At 40.2% G+C, this 20,632-nt stretch overlaps 1 protein-coding gene across 1 annotated transcript; it reads left to right on the forward strand.

Annotated features, from left to right (window-relative positions):
* Window positions 1-1,433: 1,433 nt before the first annotated feature.
* On the forward strand, window positions 1,434-2,517 carry LOC146145124 (uncharacterized). Its single transcript, XM_083390170.1, has 4 exons — window positions 1,434-1,674; window positions 1,746-1,972; window positions 2,053-2,294; window positions 2,380-2,517. The coding sequence occupies exons 2-4, from the start codon at window positions 1,859-1,861 to the stop codon at window positions 2,441-2,443; spliced, it is 420 nt and encodes a 139-aa protein (XP_083246296.1). The 5' UTR covers window positions 1,434-1,674; window positions 1,746-1,858; the 3' UTR covers window positions 2,444-2,517.
* The last annotated feature ends 18,115 nt before the right edge of the window (window positions 2,518-20,632 follow it).

Genomic DNA, 20,632 nt, shown 5'->3' on the forward strand with positions numbered 1-20,632 from the left:
CATAGCATTAGGAAATGTAATATTTATGCTAACTTCTAACTTAATGGCAACGCATTGTGAAACAAGTTCATTTTTATCATATTGTCATCTTTATGCCCATTAAAAGTTAAAAAAAAGGTTTACCAAATTTGTAAACCATTTAAATCACTTTCAGATAAAAGGTTTTACACAAGAGGCAGATTGTTGTATTAGCCATTATGTGCTATTCAAATAGTTGCTTAAATGAGTGAGACAGAATAAGCAACTGTTTTTCTCTTATAAAACATTCGTATTTACAATAAAATTCTAAAAAAAATATTCTTGGTATTCTGTGTTTCAAATCGTCGCAAGGGCAGTAACTTTGTTTGCTTTGCAAAATTGTAAATTGTTGTAATGCTGTATGTTTTTCTAAAAGTTCCTGTGTAAAATAACATGTAACATAAGTTAATGAAAACTGTCTGCTTATTAAACAGCAATTTTTTGTTTTAACTTTTATAACTGAATTTATATGATTGCCCGCCTTATTTTGTGATATGGAATCGGATAAAGTTTTCCAAATGCTTCTGGGTAAGTTCAATTGAATTGTTTTTTTGCTAAACCGTTTTTGAAAAGGCATATGCCTCTTAGAATGTTAAAGATTATTACTCTTATAGCACTGCAAGGTACTGTGTTTGTTCTGTGTCAGGTTGTCATGACAACAGACATAACTGAGTTTTAATCCAGCAGGTGCATAATGTCAACATTTTAATGTGTGACACCTACTCAATATATCTAAGCTCTGGACAAAAAAACAATTATTGAATAACATTTCGGTTGCAGACCTCCATCACATAAAGGCAAATTGAATTTCATTATGCCTGGCAGCATAAGCAACAAGCCCAGGTTGAACAGTAAGGCCTGTGCGGCGGATTTATAAACACCTAAAATGGGCGAAAATGTAAAATGTTGAAAAACAAAGATGTTTAAATTTAAGGAGTTTAGTCGTTTTGCCGTTTATTCGGGCAGGTGTTTAGGGCTAGTATTCAATGTTTCGAAATCAATTCCACAAAATTTTGTGAGGTAAACAATTTAATTATACAAAAAAAATTAGTAAAATTTAAAAAAGCGCAAAGTGTTCATGCAAACCAAAATAGGTATGCGATGATTAGTAATAAAGAGAACAAATGAATAAAAACAACAAAATATATATTTATAAGTGCTATACTTAATGATTTTCAAGGTGGGGTATTTAATAGTTGTTTAAAAACATATATAAACAAAGAGCAACAACTTAAAATATTAACAAGCTCAAGTATTAATAAAGTATAACTTAACAATTTGTTCAACAACTGTTGTACAAATTTAATGCTCATTCCATCCACTAATATAAAAATGCAGAGATGCTGCTTGGCGGTTCAAAGGTTTATCATTTTTTTTCTTGCAGTCGGACACCGCCGTCGACGCGGACACCGCCGTCGACGCGCGTGGCCTCCCAGGATGGGACAAGGTCGACAGACTCGCCGAAGTGATGGTCGGATTTGAGGGGCAAGCTTTAACGGAGGCCGCCTGCCAGCAGATCGTCGAGTTGTGGCAGGACCTCGATGAAATGGACAAGCGGCCACTAAAATTTGCCCAAAAGTTCCCCGAATCGTCGACCGGGAGGTTCCGCCGCGTCAAGTGCAAGACGCATCACGTCGGCGCGCAAACGGCTGCCAGGTACGTGCCTGTGGTTTGCGCCACTGCTGCCTTTGCTTGGTTGCTTTACCTAACCCTTCCTTTTGCGACAGGGCGTTCACCAGCGGTGGCGAAGCGGCTTTCGCACTCTCGGCTCATGTCGGCCATTTTCATGCGACGCGATCGCCCTATGTCCCCGACGAAAGCAACGTCCGGCCACTACTAGATGTCGCAGTGGAAGACAGTTGTAATCAAGTACAACGAGCTCCGTCGTAGCTTGATCAACAGCCGCGTGTACGAACGGACCGGCTTGCAACTGCTTCCTGTCAACGAAACGACAGTAAACAAGTGTTGAGTGGCGTTTTTGGTAATTTGTACTACTTAAAACAACAGTGAATTTACCCCTTGTCATGTACTTAGGTACAAGGACCGGACGCGGCTTTCCTCCCAGAAGACGTTGCTGCAGGGTACTCCGTGTCCTGTGGCCACAACGATCAGCGCCGAATCGCTGCCCGCTATCCTGCGACGTCCGGTCTCGCCGACACCGTGAGCGCAGCCAACCCTGCAACTGCCCCATCCGGAAGACACGGTCGGGCTTGCTGCCGTCAGAAAGCGGCAGGCGCCTCCGCAAAGTCCAGCTTCCACTTCCAACGATATGCCAGGTAATTATGCGTGCAGTTGTGTTTGTGCTTATCTATCGCAGACTTTTTCATCATGCTTAACGTGCAACTGTTGTTTATTTTCCAGAGAACTCCCCGCCGCGAGATACATGTTGCGCACCACCGTTGACCGGCGCCGCAAGCAGCAGTGAATCGAGGCCGCCCGCCTTGGCCTCCCGCAACCCGCCGCGATGCCTAGCAAGCAGTACGACTGCAAAAAGTGCGGGTTAGCCGCTGTAAAGATCACCGGTCATTCGCAGTACTACGGTCAGGCGTACTGCCCAAACGAGCCGGAGCAAATCCCGCTGAAGGAGTGGCAGGCCCAAAAGCGCGATATGCGGCGAGCCCGCAAAGCTGCCGATGCCACGCCGGCAGCTTCGTTGAATTAACGTGCCTTTGATTCGCAATATCACTGTTTTTTTCTCGTATCTTGCCTGGTGTTCCCGCACTGTGTATTCTCTATAAGCTATATTTTTTCCCGCACTGTGTATTCTATATGCTGTATTCGTTCCCGCAATGTGTATCTGTGTGCCGTGATTTGTTGCGTTATTTTTGCCGAATTCATTAAAAAGCACTGTGTATTCTCTATATGCTATATTTTTTCCCGCACTGTGTATTCTATATGCTGTATTCGTTCCCGCAATGTGTATCTGTGTGCCGTGATTTGTTGCGTTATTTTTGCCGAATTCATTAAAAACCTCGCATATTCCGACAAACAACCTTGGTGCTACGCAGTTGGTTAAGTCAGGCTTTGTAGCGGGAATTGAGCAGTTTTTGAGTCATCAAAATAGCCGTCGAAAAAATTTGCAGCGGTTTAGGAATGACAAGTGTTTTTTGTTGCGTGCGACATGAATAAAATAGGGCTTGGAGAAATACCTAATACACGAGGCACAACAATACACAAAAGTAGACTTTGTTTTGCATAAAAAACGAGATGGACAATTTTTTTGTCAAGAAAAAACTAAAATTTGCAAAAAAAGAACAATTTTTTGCCCAAAAAACGCATTTTGCCAAAAAAAAACAAAAACAATATTATTATTTTGCAAAATAAATGAATTTTTTTAAAGCGGAGCGCTAGAGTAAAGAACAAAGAAGATCGTCTTCCCCCAATCGTTAAAAAAATTGGCCGGCAGGATTTCCCCCGGCCTTATTGCGCCGCTGGGCTTTTCCCCCCTTTACCCCCCTCGAGTCGAAGATTGCGGCCCAGCTTAAACTAAACGAATACGGTGAAATATTTGTGAATGATTTTGGGAAAATTTTAATTCGACTATCTGCAGCGCAGTGTCTTAAGTTTCATATACGGACGCTGAGTTTCAAGCACGCATTTCGCCATCTGCAAAACTAAACGAAGATTATTTTTCCCGGGTGTCATTATGTCACGATTAGCGCAACATCTGCGCAAGCAGTAGTATGCCAAGTCAGCAAAATACAAGCTGCTGTCGAGGGAAAATAAGTCGCGTCAATTGTACACTAAATACGTGGTCTTAGAATATGCTTACCGGGAAAAAATTGTGATAATTATCATAAAATAAAAATCACGACTTGGAAACGTGCAAGACAGTAACAGTTTACCTTTTAGGAAACTGCTTCAGTTAAAAAAATGCCGTTGTTACACCATCATTGGATATTAGCGCAGACAGCGAACAGCGAGGATGATGAGCTGCCTAACTCGACGTTTTTAGCAAGATAAAAAAGAAAGAAGTTTATCGTAGCGTTTTTAATTGTCGAATACGCACTCTCTTATCCACCCTGAAGCAATAACGAAAGAGAAAAAAGTATCCTGCGTTTACGGTCGACCAAACAAAGGACGTAGGCTAAAACGGCGTTTTTCGTTTTATATTGGTTTCGCAATAGCTTAAGACCCGTTACCATTAAAAACATTGCCGCATCGGAGAGTTTGTAAACCATGACAAAAACGAACCAAAAAAGAATTATATCACTTACAAAAAGGAAGGTCCGCCCTCCTCGGAATACGCCATTGATGATCAGCAACTCAAATAACCTAGGGGGGCTGGGGCTGGGGTGTGGTATGAACAACCTTCAGCGAGTACGGGCGGTGCCCATTTAAATTTACGTTTCGTGTATTCTAGACACTGAAAACGATGATTCTTAGGAGCTTAGAGTTTAAGCCGCTGCAATAAATGCGATATTTTACTAACCCAGTTCAAATGTTGCATAGACACGTTCCCAATATTCTAAAACTAAAATGCAATTTTTATATTTTTGAATGCTCGGCTTTTAATATTAAGGAATTATTAAGCAAAAATTACTCTTTTTTGTGGTCGTCAGGCTGATATTTAAAACTTCCCAACTTTGAGATCGGCTACCCGCCGACTTGGTTTTCCTTGGGGAATAGGACATTGTGTAAATTTCGAAGCCGTCGTTTTCTCAGCTCATTGCGATATCTTTGTGTGCGATGTCGTTTTGAATTGCGTCTGGGTTGCAGCCTAGCCTTATGCGAGCACTTGGTGTGCATTCCTGTTTGCCTTATACTGATTGTCGTACTGTCCAATTAACGTCTTGCTCGAGAACGTAAAGTTAGCGGCTACTTTGGGGATTGTACATCGATCTAGTCTGCGACATAGGCAATGGTACATTGTTAATTAAAAACATATTGTTGACTTGAGGTCTAAAATTGTCATTCACAATATTTGTTCTGAGATATTTGGAGAAACAACTGTTCGTTTACCTCAGGGGTCGGCAAATTTTACAATGCGGACCGGTTAAAACTGAAATTTTGTCGCCGACCGGCCTTAAAAAAACATATGTTCAGTAAATTTTTTATTACAACCTTTTTCTATGCGAACTTCAAGTTTGTTTTGCTGCAAATAGAAATTATTGAAACTTAATAAAACCCGCGTACGGCATCCGGCCTGCCAAGCAATTTAACCCAGCACGCGGCTCATTTCAAACCGCTTTGTTAGGCCGTTACATTTTTTTTTTTGATTTAGAATATTCTTTTTGTATTCTATATAGTAATATATTTCAGATTCCTCTTTGGAACAGGTCCTACACGGTAATTTCTATAGTTACGGAATACAAAAAATAAATCAATCAAGTAATTGTAATATAAAAAAGTGCGAACCACAGACTTACACTTAAAAAGGACAGAATGGACATTCGTACAAGGCTTGCCAGTTTTGTTTTTTTTTTGACACAAAATTTCAAAATCTGGCTTTTTGCCCAGAAAATGCTTATGAATCGCGCTTATTACAGAAGTAGTTTTTAAGTTCGAAACCTAAAACTCACACAATAATTAAAGACATAAATTCTGAGATGTTTGGAGAAACAACTGTTCGATTAGGTTATATAGTTGTGCTATAATTCGAGTTTACGCTTAGAGTCGCAAACTGGCGTTACCACGGCCGCCTGTGGTCGAGCGTCCAAAATGCTAAAGAAGCGCGCTTGTTACAAAAGTAGTTTTCAAGTTGAAAACCTAAAACTCACACAATAATTAAAGACATAAATTCTGAGATGTTTGGAGAAACAACTGTTCGATTAGGTTATATAGTTGTGCTATAATTCGAGTTTACGCTTAGAGTCGCAAACTGGCGTTACCACGGCCGCCTGTGGTCGAGCGTCCAAAATGCTAAAGAAGCGCGCTTGTTACAAAAGTAGTTTTCAAGTTGAAAACCTAAAACTCACACAATAATTAAAGACATAAATTCTGAGATGTTTGGAGAAACAACTGTTCGATTAGGTTTTATAGTTGTGCTATAATTCGAGTTTACGCTTAGAGTCGCAAACTGGCGTTACCACGGCCGCCTGTGGTCGAGACTTCAAAATGCTTAAGAAGCGCGCTTGTTACAAAAGTAGTTTTCAAGTTGAAAACCTAAAACTCACACAATAATTAAAGACATAAATTCTGAGATGTTTGGAGAAACAACTGTTCGATTAGGTTATATAGTTGTGCTATAATTCGATTTTACGCTTAGAGTCGCAAATTGGCGTTACCACGGCCGCCTGTGGTCGTGCCTTCAACATGCAGCGCGCTTGTAACAGAAGTAGTTTTTATGTTCGAAACCTAAAACTCACACAGTAATTGAAGCCATAAATTCTGAGATGTTTGGAGAAACAACAGTTGATTTAACTTTATATAGTTGCGCTGTCATTTGATTTTACGCTGAGAGTCGTAAAGCGCTTAGTACAAAAAAGTGTTTCAAGTTGAAATAATGACGTCATACAATTGCGATTTTAATAATGTTATAAAAACTAACCAGAAAAATTTGACGTCAAGCAAAAACAATCACGTGTGTCGTTGACGCTCATGCCAAGCGCCAGTGCGAACCGCTTAGTGTGCAATCGTTAACTTCTGGCGAAAAACTAATCGAATACGATGAAATATGTGTGAATGATTTTGGGAAAATTTTAATTCGACTATCTGCAGCGCAGTGTCTTAAGTTTCATGTACGGACGCTGAATTTCAAGCACGCCTTTCGCCATCTGCAAAACTAAACGAAGATTATTTTTCCCGGGTGACAGCTTTAACTTTCAGCCGGTTTCGCTGTTTAGTGTTCCTATTTTGTGATTATGATTTCCAGTTTTGTGAAAAGATACAATATGCCTGAAAAACAAGCGACCACCCAAAATAATCAGGCGACCCAACTTTGGGTCGCGACCCATGCGTTGGGAACCACTGGTCTATATTCTAACGAGTTGTTTTTCTTTTCCAAAACCGGCTGTAAAAGCAAAGTTTTGCAACACAGCAGTTTGACAGGAAGCTTGCTTGTGACGTCACAGCGTCCTCGGAGTGCCGTCAAGTTGGTATGTCGCAATGCTAAGAAAAAGGCAAGCGGCGTGGCGTTTCGCGGCAAATGTGTCACGTGCTTTTTTCTCGTCTTTTTCAACGTAATAGGATATTGTTTTTCAAGCGAGCTAGCTTGCTTGCTGCCAATAATGTCAATAAAAAAACACGCCAATACAAACATAAACAAAATATTGTTTTTTTTTCATTTTAAATGAGCAAAACGTGACAGCAAAAAACACAACATTACCAACAAAATCAGCGCATTTTCGTTACAGAATTTGTTGCTTAAGCTTGTTGGCGGCGGCAACCTTTTGAAGCGGCTGTTTTTATGTTAACGCCCAATAATCTGATTTTTTGCCTCTTACGAAGAGATCGTTCAAATCGAAAAACTACGTTTTTTTCGGTATATATTTTTTACATTTTTTTAACTAGTGCCGAGAATTTGTGAAAAGAATTGGAACATTTTTTTTTTAAATTGAAGGTTTGTAAAGTTTCAGCCGCCTTTTCCCTCGCTCGCCCCAAACCTTCAATACTAAAGCTCCTTTTTTCCTTTAAAGCATAGCGAGATACGAAACTCGCCACTCCCGGGTCCGCTGTGACGTAACAACCCGCTCAGCTCACACCTTTGCCTTGGCTGCTCTTGCTGCTCTTGCCGCCGTTTCGTTTCTCTTTTTCTCTTTCAACGACAAACTTTGCCCGTTTCGCGATTAGCTGCGAATTCCGCCTTCGACCTAGCAACGCTCTCTAACCACCCCACGCGGCCGCCTTGTTTCTTTTAACATATGACGCAGTTGGAGTGAACTTTCTTTCTAGCTGTGTGGCCTTCGCCATCGACTGACAAAACGACATCCCTTTTGTCTTGCTTCAAACCGCGCCCGTCTTTGTCTTGCTGCTCAAAGTCGTCGAAAAAAATTTCCCACCTCAACGCTCAATTTTCGCCGACTTCTCGCTCTCTTTGCAAGCCTGTCGATATCCGTCGCAATCGGACTCGACCCAACGTTAATTTGCCATATTCAGTTGAAAAGACTTTCGAAAACGCGAAAACCTCCTTCGGGCCTTTGTTTTATTCAACGAAAACGAAGCAAATGTCAGTTTTTACATCGTCGCAACCAGGCATTCCCAATCGGCAACAACACGCCTTAAAATGGTAAGACGTGGGTGTTTCCCTTTACACCCTCACGGGAAACCTCAACAAAGGGGACGTCAAACTTCCCGTCTACCGCTGCGCACGGGGTTCGACTTCGTTGGAGTGCTTTCATCTCCACCTCAATCGGTTCATACCCGGTAAGCTTTACCGCTTTTCTCGGGGTTCTTTGTCTTTTCAGCTCTGTCTTTTTTTGTCAAGTTTGAAAGCAATTTTTCTGTACTGCAGGAACGTCGGCGAGCGGGTCCAGGTCCAATTTCCAAGCCTACTTGCTTGATGGCATCACCAGGTGGAATGCGGACAGGCGCGACGCCGCCGTCGACTGGCCCGAAAAGACGGTCATGCGCAGCTCCAACGTGGCGCTACAGGAAGCCGCAAGCCGTCTTTCTGCTGCTGTGCACACCAGGTCGCTGCTTTCCGCCTTCAGGCCGCCGGGCCAATACACGGGAGAGAAAATCGGGATCGAGTACCTTTTGACCGAGTCGGGCATCAGTCTCCACAGCGTCGTGGAAAGTCTCAAGACGGAGGCCAACGAGAGCGTTCCGTCGGAGAACGAGCTGTTGGAGGACGCCGATTCGGGCATAGAATACTTCAGTCTCGAGTTTCTCGACATTCCAGGCCGGTACGACGGATACAAGGTAAATATCGCAACTTATTTGCTTTTTCATAACGCATCGTAATTCGTAACCAACGGCCTAATATTTTTTTTTTCTTGTAGTCGGACACCGCCGTCGACGCGCGTGGCCTCCCAGGATGAGACAAGGTCGACAGACTCGCCGAGGTGATGGTCGGATTTGAGGGGCAAGCTTTAACGGAGGCCGCCTGCCAGCAGGTATTGCCAGTATTTAATATAAAGCTAGTTTATGTTCTTTTTTACAATTTATTGAAACAGTTTTAAAATCAAATTCTTTTCGTCAAACGGTTTGTGGAAGAAATTTGTTTTTCGAAACGTTTTGAAACAAATACGTTTCTTAAAACAGATTTAGAAATAAATTTAATTGTTGAAACATTTTTTTAAGGCAAAGGCGTTTCGTGAAACGGTTTTTAAAACAAATCTGTTTCTTAAAAGGGTTTTTGAAGCAAAGTTGATGTGGTCCTGTAAACATTTGTTCTATGCAAAAATTACGCTTTGTCTTTCGTTTGTTTTACAACGCGATATTGTCAGTCTTATAATAATGATTATTTTTTCAAACTGCCTTTGAAACAAATTTGTTTCTTGAAAAAACTTTGCAATCAAATTTATTTTCTAGTTTATGTTCTTTTTTACAATTTATTGAAACAGTTTTAAAATCAAATTCTTTTCGTCAAACGGTTTAAGAAAAAAATTTGTTCTTGAAACGGTTTTGAAACAAATAAAACAGATTTAGAAATAAATTTGTTTCTTGATACGGTTTTGCAATTAAATTTATTTTTTAAAACCGTTTTTACGCAAAAATCGTTTCTTGAAACAGTTTTTCAAAACACGGTTGTTACTTGAAAAAGGCTTGGAAGCTGATTTAATGACTAAAGCAAATTTCGTAATTGATACAAATAATTTTAGCTGGATTAGCGATTTCAAAAAATGCTCTTTGTCATCATCTAGTGTTAAAAAAATTGTTACGAAAATTTGGCAACATATTTGTCATTAAAAACTGCTAAGATGAAAAAACTATTTATTGAATTGGAAACGATTTTAATGAAAAAAATGTTAAGTGAAAAAAAGAAATTATTTATGTTGAAACGATTTTATCAGTTCGAAATAAATTTGTTTCGCACGAAACACATTTAGGGCTTTCGAAACGGATTTCGAAACAAATTTTTCGATCACAGCCATTTTTCCTATGTCTGCCGTACCCGAAAATCGAGTTTTTTCGCTAAAATGCGATTTTGGCCAAAACGGTAACTTTGTCATTTCTTAACGAATTTTGATGCCGTTTCGGCTATAGACTCACGTGCAACATCTGAGCACTTCTACCGTAGGAAATCGTCGATTTCGCTCAAATAAAGATTTGACGCTTAACCGAAAATCGAGTTTTTTCGCTAAAATGCGATTTTGGCCAAAACGGTAACTTTGTCATTTCTTAACGAATTTTGATGCCGTTTCGGCTATAGACTCACGTGCAACATCTGAGCACTTCTACCGTAGGAAATCGTCGATTTCGCTCAAATAAAGATTTGACGCTTAACTGAAAATCGAGTTTTTTCGCTAAAATGCGATTTTGGCCAAAACGGTAACTTTGTCATTTCTTAACGAATTTTGATGCCGTTTCGGCTATAGACTCACGTGCAACATCTGAGCACTTCTACCGTAGGAAATCGTCGATTTCGCTCAAATAAAGATTTGACGCACCGAAAATCGACTTTTTTCGCTAAAATGCGATTTTGGCCAAAACGGTAACTTTGTCATTTCTTAACGAATTTTGATGCCGTTTCGGCTATAGACTCACGTGCAACATCTGAGCACTTCTACCGTAGGAAATCGTCGATTTCGCTCAAATAAAGATTTGACGCTTAACTGAAAATCGAGTTTTTTCGCTAAAATGCGATTTTGGCCAAAACGGTAACTTTGTCATTTCTTAACGAATTTTGATGCCGTTTCGGCTATAGACTCACGTGCAACATCTGAGCACTTCTACCGTAGGAAATCGTCGATTTCGCTCAAATAAAGATTTGACGCTTAAACGAAAATCGACTTTTTTCGCTAAAATGCGATTTTGGCCAAAACGGTAACTTTGTCATTTCTTAACGAATTTTGATGCCGTTTCGGCTATAGACTCACGTGCAACATCTGAGCACTTCTACCGTAGGAAATCGTCGATTTCGCTCAAATAAAGATTTGACGCTTAACCGAAAATCGAGTTTTTTCGCTAAAATGCGATTTTGGCCAAAACGGTAACTTTGTCATTTCTTAACGAATTTTGATGCCGTTTCGGCTATAGACTCACGTGCAACATCTGAGCACTTCTACCGTAGGAAATCGTCGATTTCGCTCAAATAAAGATTTGACGCTTAACCGAAAATCGAGTTTTTTCGCTAAAATGCGATTTTGGCCAAAACGGTAACTTTGTCATTTCTTAACGAATTTTGATGCCATTTCGGCTATAGACTCACGTGCAACATCTGAGCACTTCTACCGTAGGAAATCGTCGATTTCGCTCAAATAAAGATTTGACGCTTAACTGAAAATCGAGTTTTTTCGCTAAAATGCGATTTTGGCCAAAACGGTAACTTTGTCATTTCTTAACGAATTTTGATGCAGTTTCGGCTATAGATTCACGTGCAACATCTGAGCACTTCTACCGTAGGAAATCGTCGATTTCGCTCAAATAAAGATTTGACGCTTAACCGAAAATCGAGTTTTTTCGCTAACTTTGTCATTTCTTAACGAATTTTGATGCCGTTTCGGCTATAGACTCACGTGCAACATCTGAGCACTTCTACCGTAGGAAATCGTCGATTTCGCTCAAATAAAGATTTGACGCTTAAACGAAAATCGACTTTTTTCGCTAAAATGCGATACACATTCTGAGAGTAAGCCAGTGATCAACGCAGAGTACTAACTTTGTCATTTCTTAACGAATTTTGATGCCGTTTCGGCTATAGACTCACGTGCAACATCTGAGCACTTCTACCGTAGGAAATCGTCGATTTCGCTCAAATAAAGATTTGACGCTTAACCGAAAATCGACTTTTTTCGCTAAAATGCGATTTTGGCCAAAACGGTAACTTTGTCATTTCTTAACGAATTTTGATGCCGTTTCGGCTATAGACTCACGTGCAACATCTGAGCACTTCTACCGTAGGAAATCGTCGATTTCGCTCAAATAAAGATTTGACGCTTAACCGAAAATCGAGTTTTTTCGCTAAAATGCGATTTTGGCCAAAACGGTAACTTTGTCATTTCTTAACGAATTTTGATGCCGTTTCGGCTATAGACTCACGTGCAACATCTGAGCACTTCTACCGTAGGAAATCGTCGATTTCGCTCAAATAAACATTTGACGCTTAACCGAAAATCGAGTTTTTTCGCTAAAATGCGATTTTGGCCAAAACGGTAACTTTGTCATTTCTTAACGAATTTTGATGCCGTTTCGGCTATAGACTCACGTGCAACATCTGAGCACTTCTACCGTAGGAAATCGTCGATTTCGCTCAAATAAAGATTTGACGCACCGAAAATCGAGTTTTTTCGCTAAAATGCGATTTTGGCCAAAACGGTAACTTTGTCATTTCTTAACGAATTTTGATGCCGTTTCGGCTATAGACTCACGTGCAACATCTGAGCACTTCTACCGTAGGAAATCGTCGATTTCGCTCAAATAAAGATTTGACGCACCGAAAATCGACTTTTTTCGCTAAAATGCGATTTTGGCCAAAACGGTAACTTTGTCATTTCTTAACGAATTTTGATGCCGTTTCGGCTATAGACTCACGTGCAACATCTGAGCACTTCTACCGTAGGAAATCGTCGATTTCGCTCAAATAAAGATTTGACGCACCGAAAATCGACTTTTTTCGCTAAAATGCGATTTTGGCCAAAACGGTAACTTTGTCATTTCTTAACGAATTTTGATGCCGTTTCGGCTATAGACTCACGTGCAACATCTGAGCACTTCTACCGTAGGAAATCGTCGATTTCGCTCAAATAAAGATTTGACGCTTACCGAAAATCGAGTTTTTTCGCTAAAATGCGATTTTGGCCAAAACGGTAACTTTGTCATTTCTTAACGAATTTTGATGCCGTTTCGGCTATAGACTCACGTGCAACATCTGAGCACTTCTACCGTAGGAAATCGTCGATTTCGCTCAAATAAAGATTTGACGCTTAACTGAAAATCGAGTTTTTTCGCTAAAATGCGATTTTGGCCAAAACGGTAACTTTGTCATTTCTTAACGAATTTTGATGCCGTTTCAGCTATAGACTCACGTGCAATATCTGAGCACTTCTACCGTAGGAAATCGTCGATTTCGCTCAAATAAAGATTTGACGCACCGAAAATCGACTTTTTCGCTAAAATGCGATTTTGGCCAAAACGGTAACTTTGTCATTTCTTAACGAATTTTGATGCCGTTTCGGCTATAGACTCACGTGCAACATCTGAGCACTTCTACCGTAGGAAATCGTCGATTTCGCTCAAATAAAGATTTGACGCACCGAAAATCGACTTTTTTCGCTAAAATGCGATTTTGGCCAAAACGGTAACTTTGTCATTTCTTAACGAATTTTGATGCCGTTTCGGCTATAGACTCACGTGCAACATCTGAGCACTTCTACCGTAGGAAATCGTCGATTTCGCTCAAATAAAGATTTGACGCTTAACCGAAAATCGACTTTTTTCGCTAAAATGCGATTTTGGCCAAAACGGTAACTTTGTCATTTCTTAACGAATTTTGATGCCGTTTCGGCTATAGACTCACGTGCAACATCTGAGCACTTCTACCGTAGGAAATCGTCGATTTCGCTCAAATAAAGATTTGACGCACCGAAAATCGACTTTTTTCGCTAAAATGCGATTTTGGCCAAAACGGTAACTTTGTCATTTCTGAACGAATTTTGATGCCGTTTCGGCTATAGACTCACGTGCAACATCTGAGCACTTCTACCGTAGGAAATCGTCGATTTCGCTCAAATAAAGATTTGACGCACCGAAAATCTACTTTTTTCGCTAAAATGCGATTTTGGCCAAAACGGTAACTTTGTCATTTCTTAACGAATTTTGATGCCGTTTCGGCTATAGACTCACGTGCAACATCTGAGCACTTCTACCGTAGGAAATCGTCGATTTCGCTCAAATAAAGATTTGACGCACCGAAAATCGACTTTTTTCGCTAAAATGCGATTTTGGCCAAAACGGTAACTTTGTCATTTCTTAACGAATTTTGATGCCGTTTCGGCTATAGACTCACGTGCAACATCTGAGCACTTCTACCGTAGGAAATCGTCGATTTCGCTCAAATAAAGATTTGACGCTTAACCGAAAATCGAGTTTTTTCGCTAAAATGCGATTTTGGCCAAAACGGTAACTTTGTCATTTCTTAACGAATTTTGATGCCGTTTCGGCTATAGACTCACGTGCAACATCTGAGCACTTCTACCGTAGGAAATCGTCGATTTCGCTCAAATAAAGATTTGACGCTTAACCGAAAATCGAGTTTTTTCGCTAAAATGCGATTTTGGCCAAAACGGTAACTTTGTCATTTCTTAACGAATTTTGATGCCGTTTCGGCTATAGACTCACGTGCAACATCTGAGCACTTCTACCGTAGGAAATCGTCGATTTCGCTCAAATAAAGATTTGACGCTTAACTGAAAATCGAGTTTTTTCGCTAAAATGCGATTTTGGCCAAAACGGTAACTTTGTCATTTCTTAACGAATTTTGATGCCGTTTCGGCTATAGACTCACGTGCAACATCTGAGCACTTCTACCGTAGGAAATCGTCGATTTCGCTCAAATAAAGATTTGACGCACCGAAAATCGACTTTTTTCGCTAAAATGCGATTTTGGCCAAAACGGTAACGGTAACTTTGTCATTTCTTAACGAATTTTGATGCCGTTTCGGCTATAGACTCACGTGCAACATCTGAGCACTTCTACCGTAGGAAATCGTCGATTTCGCTCAAATAAAGATTTGACGCTTAACTGAAAATCGAGTTTTTCGCTAAAATGCGATTTTGGCCAAAACGGTAACTTTGTCATTTCTTAACGAATTTTGATGCCGTTTCGGCTATAGACTCACGTGCAACATCTGAGCACTTCTACCGTAGGAAATCGTCGATTTCGCTCAAATAAAGATTTGACGCTTAAACGAAAATCGACTTTTTTCGCTAAAATGCGATTTTGGCCAAAACGGTAACTTTGTCATTTCTTAACGAATTTTGATGCCGTTTCGGCTATAGACTCACGTGCAACATCTGAGCACTTCTACCGTAGGAAATCGTCGATTTCGCTCAAATAAAGATTTGACGCTTAACCGAAAATCGAGTTTTTTCGCTAAAATGCGATTTTGGCCAAAACGGTAACTTTGTCATTTCTTAACGAATTTTGATGCCGTTTCGGCTATAGACTCACGTGCAACATCTGAGCACTTCTACCGTAGGAAATCGTCGATTTCGCTCAAATAAAGATTTGACGCTTAACTGAAAATCGAGTTTTTTCGCTAAAATGCGATTTTGGCCAAAACGGTAACTTTGTCATTTCTTAACGAATTTTGATGCCGTTTCGGCTATAGACTCACGTGCAACATCTGAGCACTTCTACCGTAGGAAATCGTCGATTTCGCTCAAATAAACATTTGACGCACCGAAAATCGAGTTTTTTCGCTAAAATGCGATTTTGGCCAAAACGGTAACTTTGTCATTTCTTAACGAATTTTGATGCCGTTTCGGCTATAGACTCACGTGCAACATCTGAGCACTTCTACCGTAGGAAATCGTCGATTTCGCTCAAATAAAGATTTGACGCACCGAAATCGACTTTTTTCGCTAAAATGCGATTTTGGCCAAAACGGTAACTTTGTCATTTCTGAACGAATTTTGATGCCGTTTCGGCTATAGACTCACGTGCAACATCTGAGCACTTCTACCGTAGGAAATCGTCGATTTCGCTCAAATAAAGATTTGACGCACCGAAAATCTACTTTTTTCGCTAAAATGCGATTTTGGCCAAAACGGTAACTTTGTCATTTCTTAACGAATTTTGATGCCGTTTCGGCTATAGACTCACGTGCAACATCTGAGCACTTCTACCGTAGGAAATCGTCGATTTCGCTCAAATAAAGATTTGACGCACCGAAAATCGACTTTTTTCGCTAAAATGCGATTTTGGCCAAAACGGTAACTTTGTCATTTCTTAACGAATTTTGATGCCGTTTCGGCTATAGACTCACGTGCAACATCTGAGCACTTCTACCGTAGGAAATCGTCGATTTCGCTCAAATAAAGATTTGACGCTTAACCGAAAATCGAGTTTTTTCGCTAAAATGCGATTTTGGCCAAAACGGTAACTTTGTCATTTCTTAACGAATTTTGATGCCGTTTCGGCTATAGACTCACGTGCAACATCTGAGCACTTCTACCGTAGGAAATCGTCGATTTCGCTCAAATAAAGATTTGACGCTTAACTGAAAATCGAGTTTTTTCGCTAAAATGCGATTTTGGCCAAAACGGTAACTTTGTCATTTCTTAACGAATTTTGATGCCGTTTCGGCTATAGACTCACGTGCAATATCTGAGCACTTCTACCGTAGGAAATCGTCGATTTCGCTCAAATAAAGATTTGACGCACCGAAAATCGACTTTTTCGCTAAAATGCGATTTTGGCCAAAACGGTAACTTTGTCATTTCTAACGAATTTTGATGCCGTTTCGGCTATAGACTCACGTGCAACATCTGAGCACTTCTACCGTAGGAAATCGTCGATTTCGCTCAAATAAAGATTTGACGCACCGAAAATCGACTTTTTTCGCTAAAATGCGATTTTGGCCAAAACGGTAACTTTGTCATTTCTTAACGAATTTTGATGCCGTTTCGGCTATAGACTCACGTGCAACATCTGAGCACTTCTACCGTAGGAAATCGTCGATTTCGCTCAAATAAAGATTTGACGCTTAACCGAAAATCGACTTTTTTCGCTAAAATGCGATTTTGGCCAAAACGGTAACTTTGTCATTTCTTAACGAATTTTGATGCCGTTTCGGCTATAGACTCACGTGCAACATCTGAGCACTTCTACCGTAGGAAATCGTCGATTTCGCTCAAATAAAGATTTGACGCTTAACTGAAAATCGAGTTTTTTCGCTAAAATGCGATTTTGGCCAAAACGGTAACTTTGTCATTTCTTAACGAATTTTGATGCCGTTTCGGCTATAGACTCACGTGCAACATCTGAGCACTTCTACCGTAGGAAATCGTCGATTTCGCTCAAATAAAGATTTGACGCACCGAAAATCGACTTTTTTCGCTAAAATGCGATTTTGGCCAAAACGGTAACTTTGTCATTTCTTAACGAATTTTGATGCCGTTTCGGCTATAGACTCACGTGCAACAACTGAGCACTTCTACCGTAGGAAATCGTCGATTTCGCTCAAATAAAGATTTGACGCTTAACCGAAAATCGAGTTTTTTCGCTAAAATGCGATTTTGGCCAAAACGGTAACTTTGTCATTTCTTAACGAATTTTGATGCCGTTTCGGCTATAGACTCACGTGCAACATCTGAGCACTTCTACCGTAGGAAATCGTCGATTTCGCTCAAATAAAGATTTGACGCTTAACTGAAAATCGAGTTTTTTCGCTAAAATGCGATTTTGGCCAAAACGGTAACTTTGTCATTTCTTAACGAATTTTGATGCCGTTTCGGCTATAGACTCACGTGCAACATCTGAGCACTTCTACCGTAGGAAATCGTCGATTTCGCTCAAATAAAGATTTGACGCACCGAAAATCGACTTTTTTCGCTAAAATGCGATTTTGGCCAAAACGGTAACTTTGTCATTTCTTAACGAATTTTGATGCCGTTTCGGCTATAGACTCACGTGCAACATCTGAGCACTTCTACCGTAGGAAAACGTCGATTTCGCTCAAATAAAGATTTGACGCACCGAAATCGACTTTTTTCGCTAAAATGCGATTTTGGCCAAAACGGTAACTTTGTCATTTCTTAACGAATTTTGATGCCGTTTCGGCTATAGACTCACGTGCAACATCTGAGCACTTCTACCGTAGGAAATCGTCGATTTCGCTCAAATAAAAAATTGACGCTTAACCGAAAATCGAGTTTTTCGCTAAAATGCGATTTTGGCCAAAACGGTAACTTTGTCATTTCTTAACGAATTTTGATGCCGTTTCGGCTATAGACTCACGTGCAACATCTGAGCACTTCTACCGTAGGAAATCGTCGATTTCGCTCAAATAAAGATTTGACGCTTAACAGAAAATCGAGTTTTTTCGCTAAAATGCGATTTTGGCCAAAACGGTAACTTTGTCATTTCTTAACGAATTTTGATGCCGTTTCGGCTATAGACTCACGTGCAACATCTGAGCACTTCTACCGTAGGAAATCGTCGATTTCGCTCAAATAAAGATTTGACGCTTAACTGAAAATCGAGTTTTTTCGCTAAAATGCGATTTTGGCCAAAACGGTAACTTTGTCATTTCTTAACGAATTTTGATGCCGTTTCGGCTATAGACTCACGTGCAACATCTGAGCACTTCTACCGTAGGAAATCGTCGATTTCGCTCAAATAAAGATTTGACGCACCGAAAATCGACTTTTTTCGCTAAAATGCGATTTTGGCCAAAACGGTAACTTTGTCATTTCTTAACGAATTTTGATGCCGTTTCGGCTATAGACTCACGTGCAACATCTGAGCACTTCTACCGTAGGAAATCGTCGATTTCGCTCAAATAAAGATTTGACGCTTAACCGAAAATCGAGTTTTTTCGCTAAAATGCGATTTTGGCCAAAACGGTAACTTTGTCATTTCTTAACGAATTTTGATGCCGTTTCGGCTATAGACTCACGTGCAACATCTGAGCACTTCTACCGTAGGAAATCGTCGATTTCGCTCAAATAAAGATTTGACGCTTAACTGAAAATCGAGTTTTTTCGCTAAAATGCGATTTTGGCCAAAACGGTAACTTTGTCATTTCTTAACGAATTTTGATGCCGTTTCGGCTATAGACTCACGTGCAACATCTGAGCACTTCTACCGTAGGAAATCGTCGATTTCGCTCAAATAAAGATTTGACGCTTAAACGAAAATCGACTTTTTTCGCAAAAATGCGATTTTGGCCAAAACGGTAACTTTGTCATTTCTTAACGAATTTTGATGCCGTTTCGGCTATAGACTCACGTGCAACATCTGAGCACTTCTACCGTAGGAAATCGTCGATTTCGCTCAAATAAAGATTTGACGCTTAACCGAAAATCGAGTTTTTTCGCTAAAATGCGATTTTGGCCAAAACGGTAACTTTGTCATTTCTTAACGAATTTTGATGCCGTTTCGGCTATAGACTCACGTGCAACATCTGAGCACTTCTACCGTAGGAAATCGTCGATTTCGCTCAAATAAAGATTTGACGCTTAACCGAAAATCGAGTTTTTTCGCTAAAATGCGATTTTGGCCAAAACGGTAACTTTGTCATTTCTTAACGAATTTTGATGCCGTTTCGGCTATAGACTCACGTGCAACATCTGAGCACTTCTACCGTAGGAAATCGTCGATTTCGCTCAAATAAAGATTTGACGCTTAACTGAAAATCGAGTTTTTTCGCTAAAATGCGATTTTGGCCAAAACGGTAACTTTGTCATTTCTTAACGAATTTTGATGCAGTTTCGGCTATAGATTCACGTGCAACATCTGAGCACTTCTACCGTAGGAAATCGTCGATTTCGCTCAAATAAAGATTTGACGCTTAACCGAAAATCGAGTTTTTTCGCTAAAATGCGATTTTGGCCAAAACGGTAACTTTGTCATTTCTTAACGAATTTTGATGCCGTTTCGGCTATAGACTCACGTGCAACATCTGAGCACTTCTACCGTAGGAAATCGTCGATTTCGCTCAAATAAAGATTTGACGCTTAACTGAAAATCGACTTTTTTCGCTAAAATGCGATTTTGGCCAAAACGGTAACTTTGTCATTTCTGAACGAATTTTGATGCCGTTTCGGCTATAGACTCACGTGCAACATCTGAGCACTTCTACCGTAGGAAATCGTCGATTTCGCTCAAATAAAGATTTGACGCACCGAAAATCGACTTTTTTCGCTAAAATGCGATTTTGGCCAAAACGGTAACTTTGTCATTTCTTAACGAATTTTGATGCCGTTTCGGCTATAGACTCACGTGCAACATCTGAGCACTTCTACCGTAGGAAATCGTCGATTTCGCTCAAATAAAGATTTGACGCTTAACTGAAAATCGAGTTTTTTCGCTAAAATGCGATTTTGGCCAAAACGGTAACTTTGTCATTTCTTAACGAATTTTGATGCCGTTTCGGCTATAGACTCACGTGCAACATCTGAGCACTTCTACCGTAGGAAATCGTCGATTTCGCTCAAATAAAGATTTGACGCTTAACTGAAAATCGAGTTTTTTCGCTAAAATGCGATTTTGGCCAAAACGGTAACTTTGTCATTTCTGAACGAATTTTGATGCCGTTTCGGCTATAGACTCACGTGCAACATCTGAGAACTTCTACCGTAGGAAATCGTCGATTTCGCTCAAATAAAGATTTGACGCACCGAAAATCTACTTTTTTCGCTAAAATGCGATTTTGGCCAAAACGGTAACTTTGTCATTTCTTAACGAATTTTGATGCCGTTTCGGCTATAGACTCACGTGCAACATCTGAGCACTTCTACCGTAGGAAATCGTCGATTTCGCTCAAATAAAGATTTGACGCACCGAAAATCGACTTTTTTCGCTAAAATGCGATTTTGGCCAAAACGGTAACTTTGTCATTTCTTA

The sequence above is a fragment of the Ascidiella aspersa genome, chromosome 5 (assembly GCF_963924565.1).
Source record: "Ascidiella aspersa chromosome 5, kaAscAspe10.2, whole genome shotgun sequence".
Taxonomy (NCBI): Eukaryota; Metazoa; Chordata; class Ascidiacea; order Phlebobranchia; family Ascidiidae; genus Ascidiella; species Ascidiella aspersa.

What these genes read in the sequence shown, in the direction of transcription:
- LOC146145124 (XM_083390170.1), top strand. Translation starts at nt 1,859, where the DNA reads ATGTCGCAGTGGAAGACAGTTGTAATCAAGTACAACGAGCTCCGTCGT. An exon ending in TTCCTGTCAACGAAACGACA is followed by an intron (nt 1,973 to 2,052) that starts GTAAACAAGTGT and finishes TCATGTACTTAG; the next exon opens with GTACAAGGACCGGACGCGGC. An exon ending in CACTTCCAACGATATGCCAG is followed by an intron (nt 2,295 to 2,379) that starts GTAATTATGCGT and finishes TTTATTTTCCAG; the next exon opens with AGAACTCCCCGCCGCGAGAT.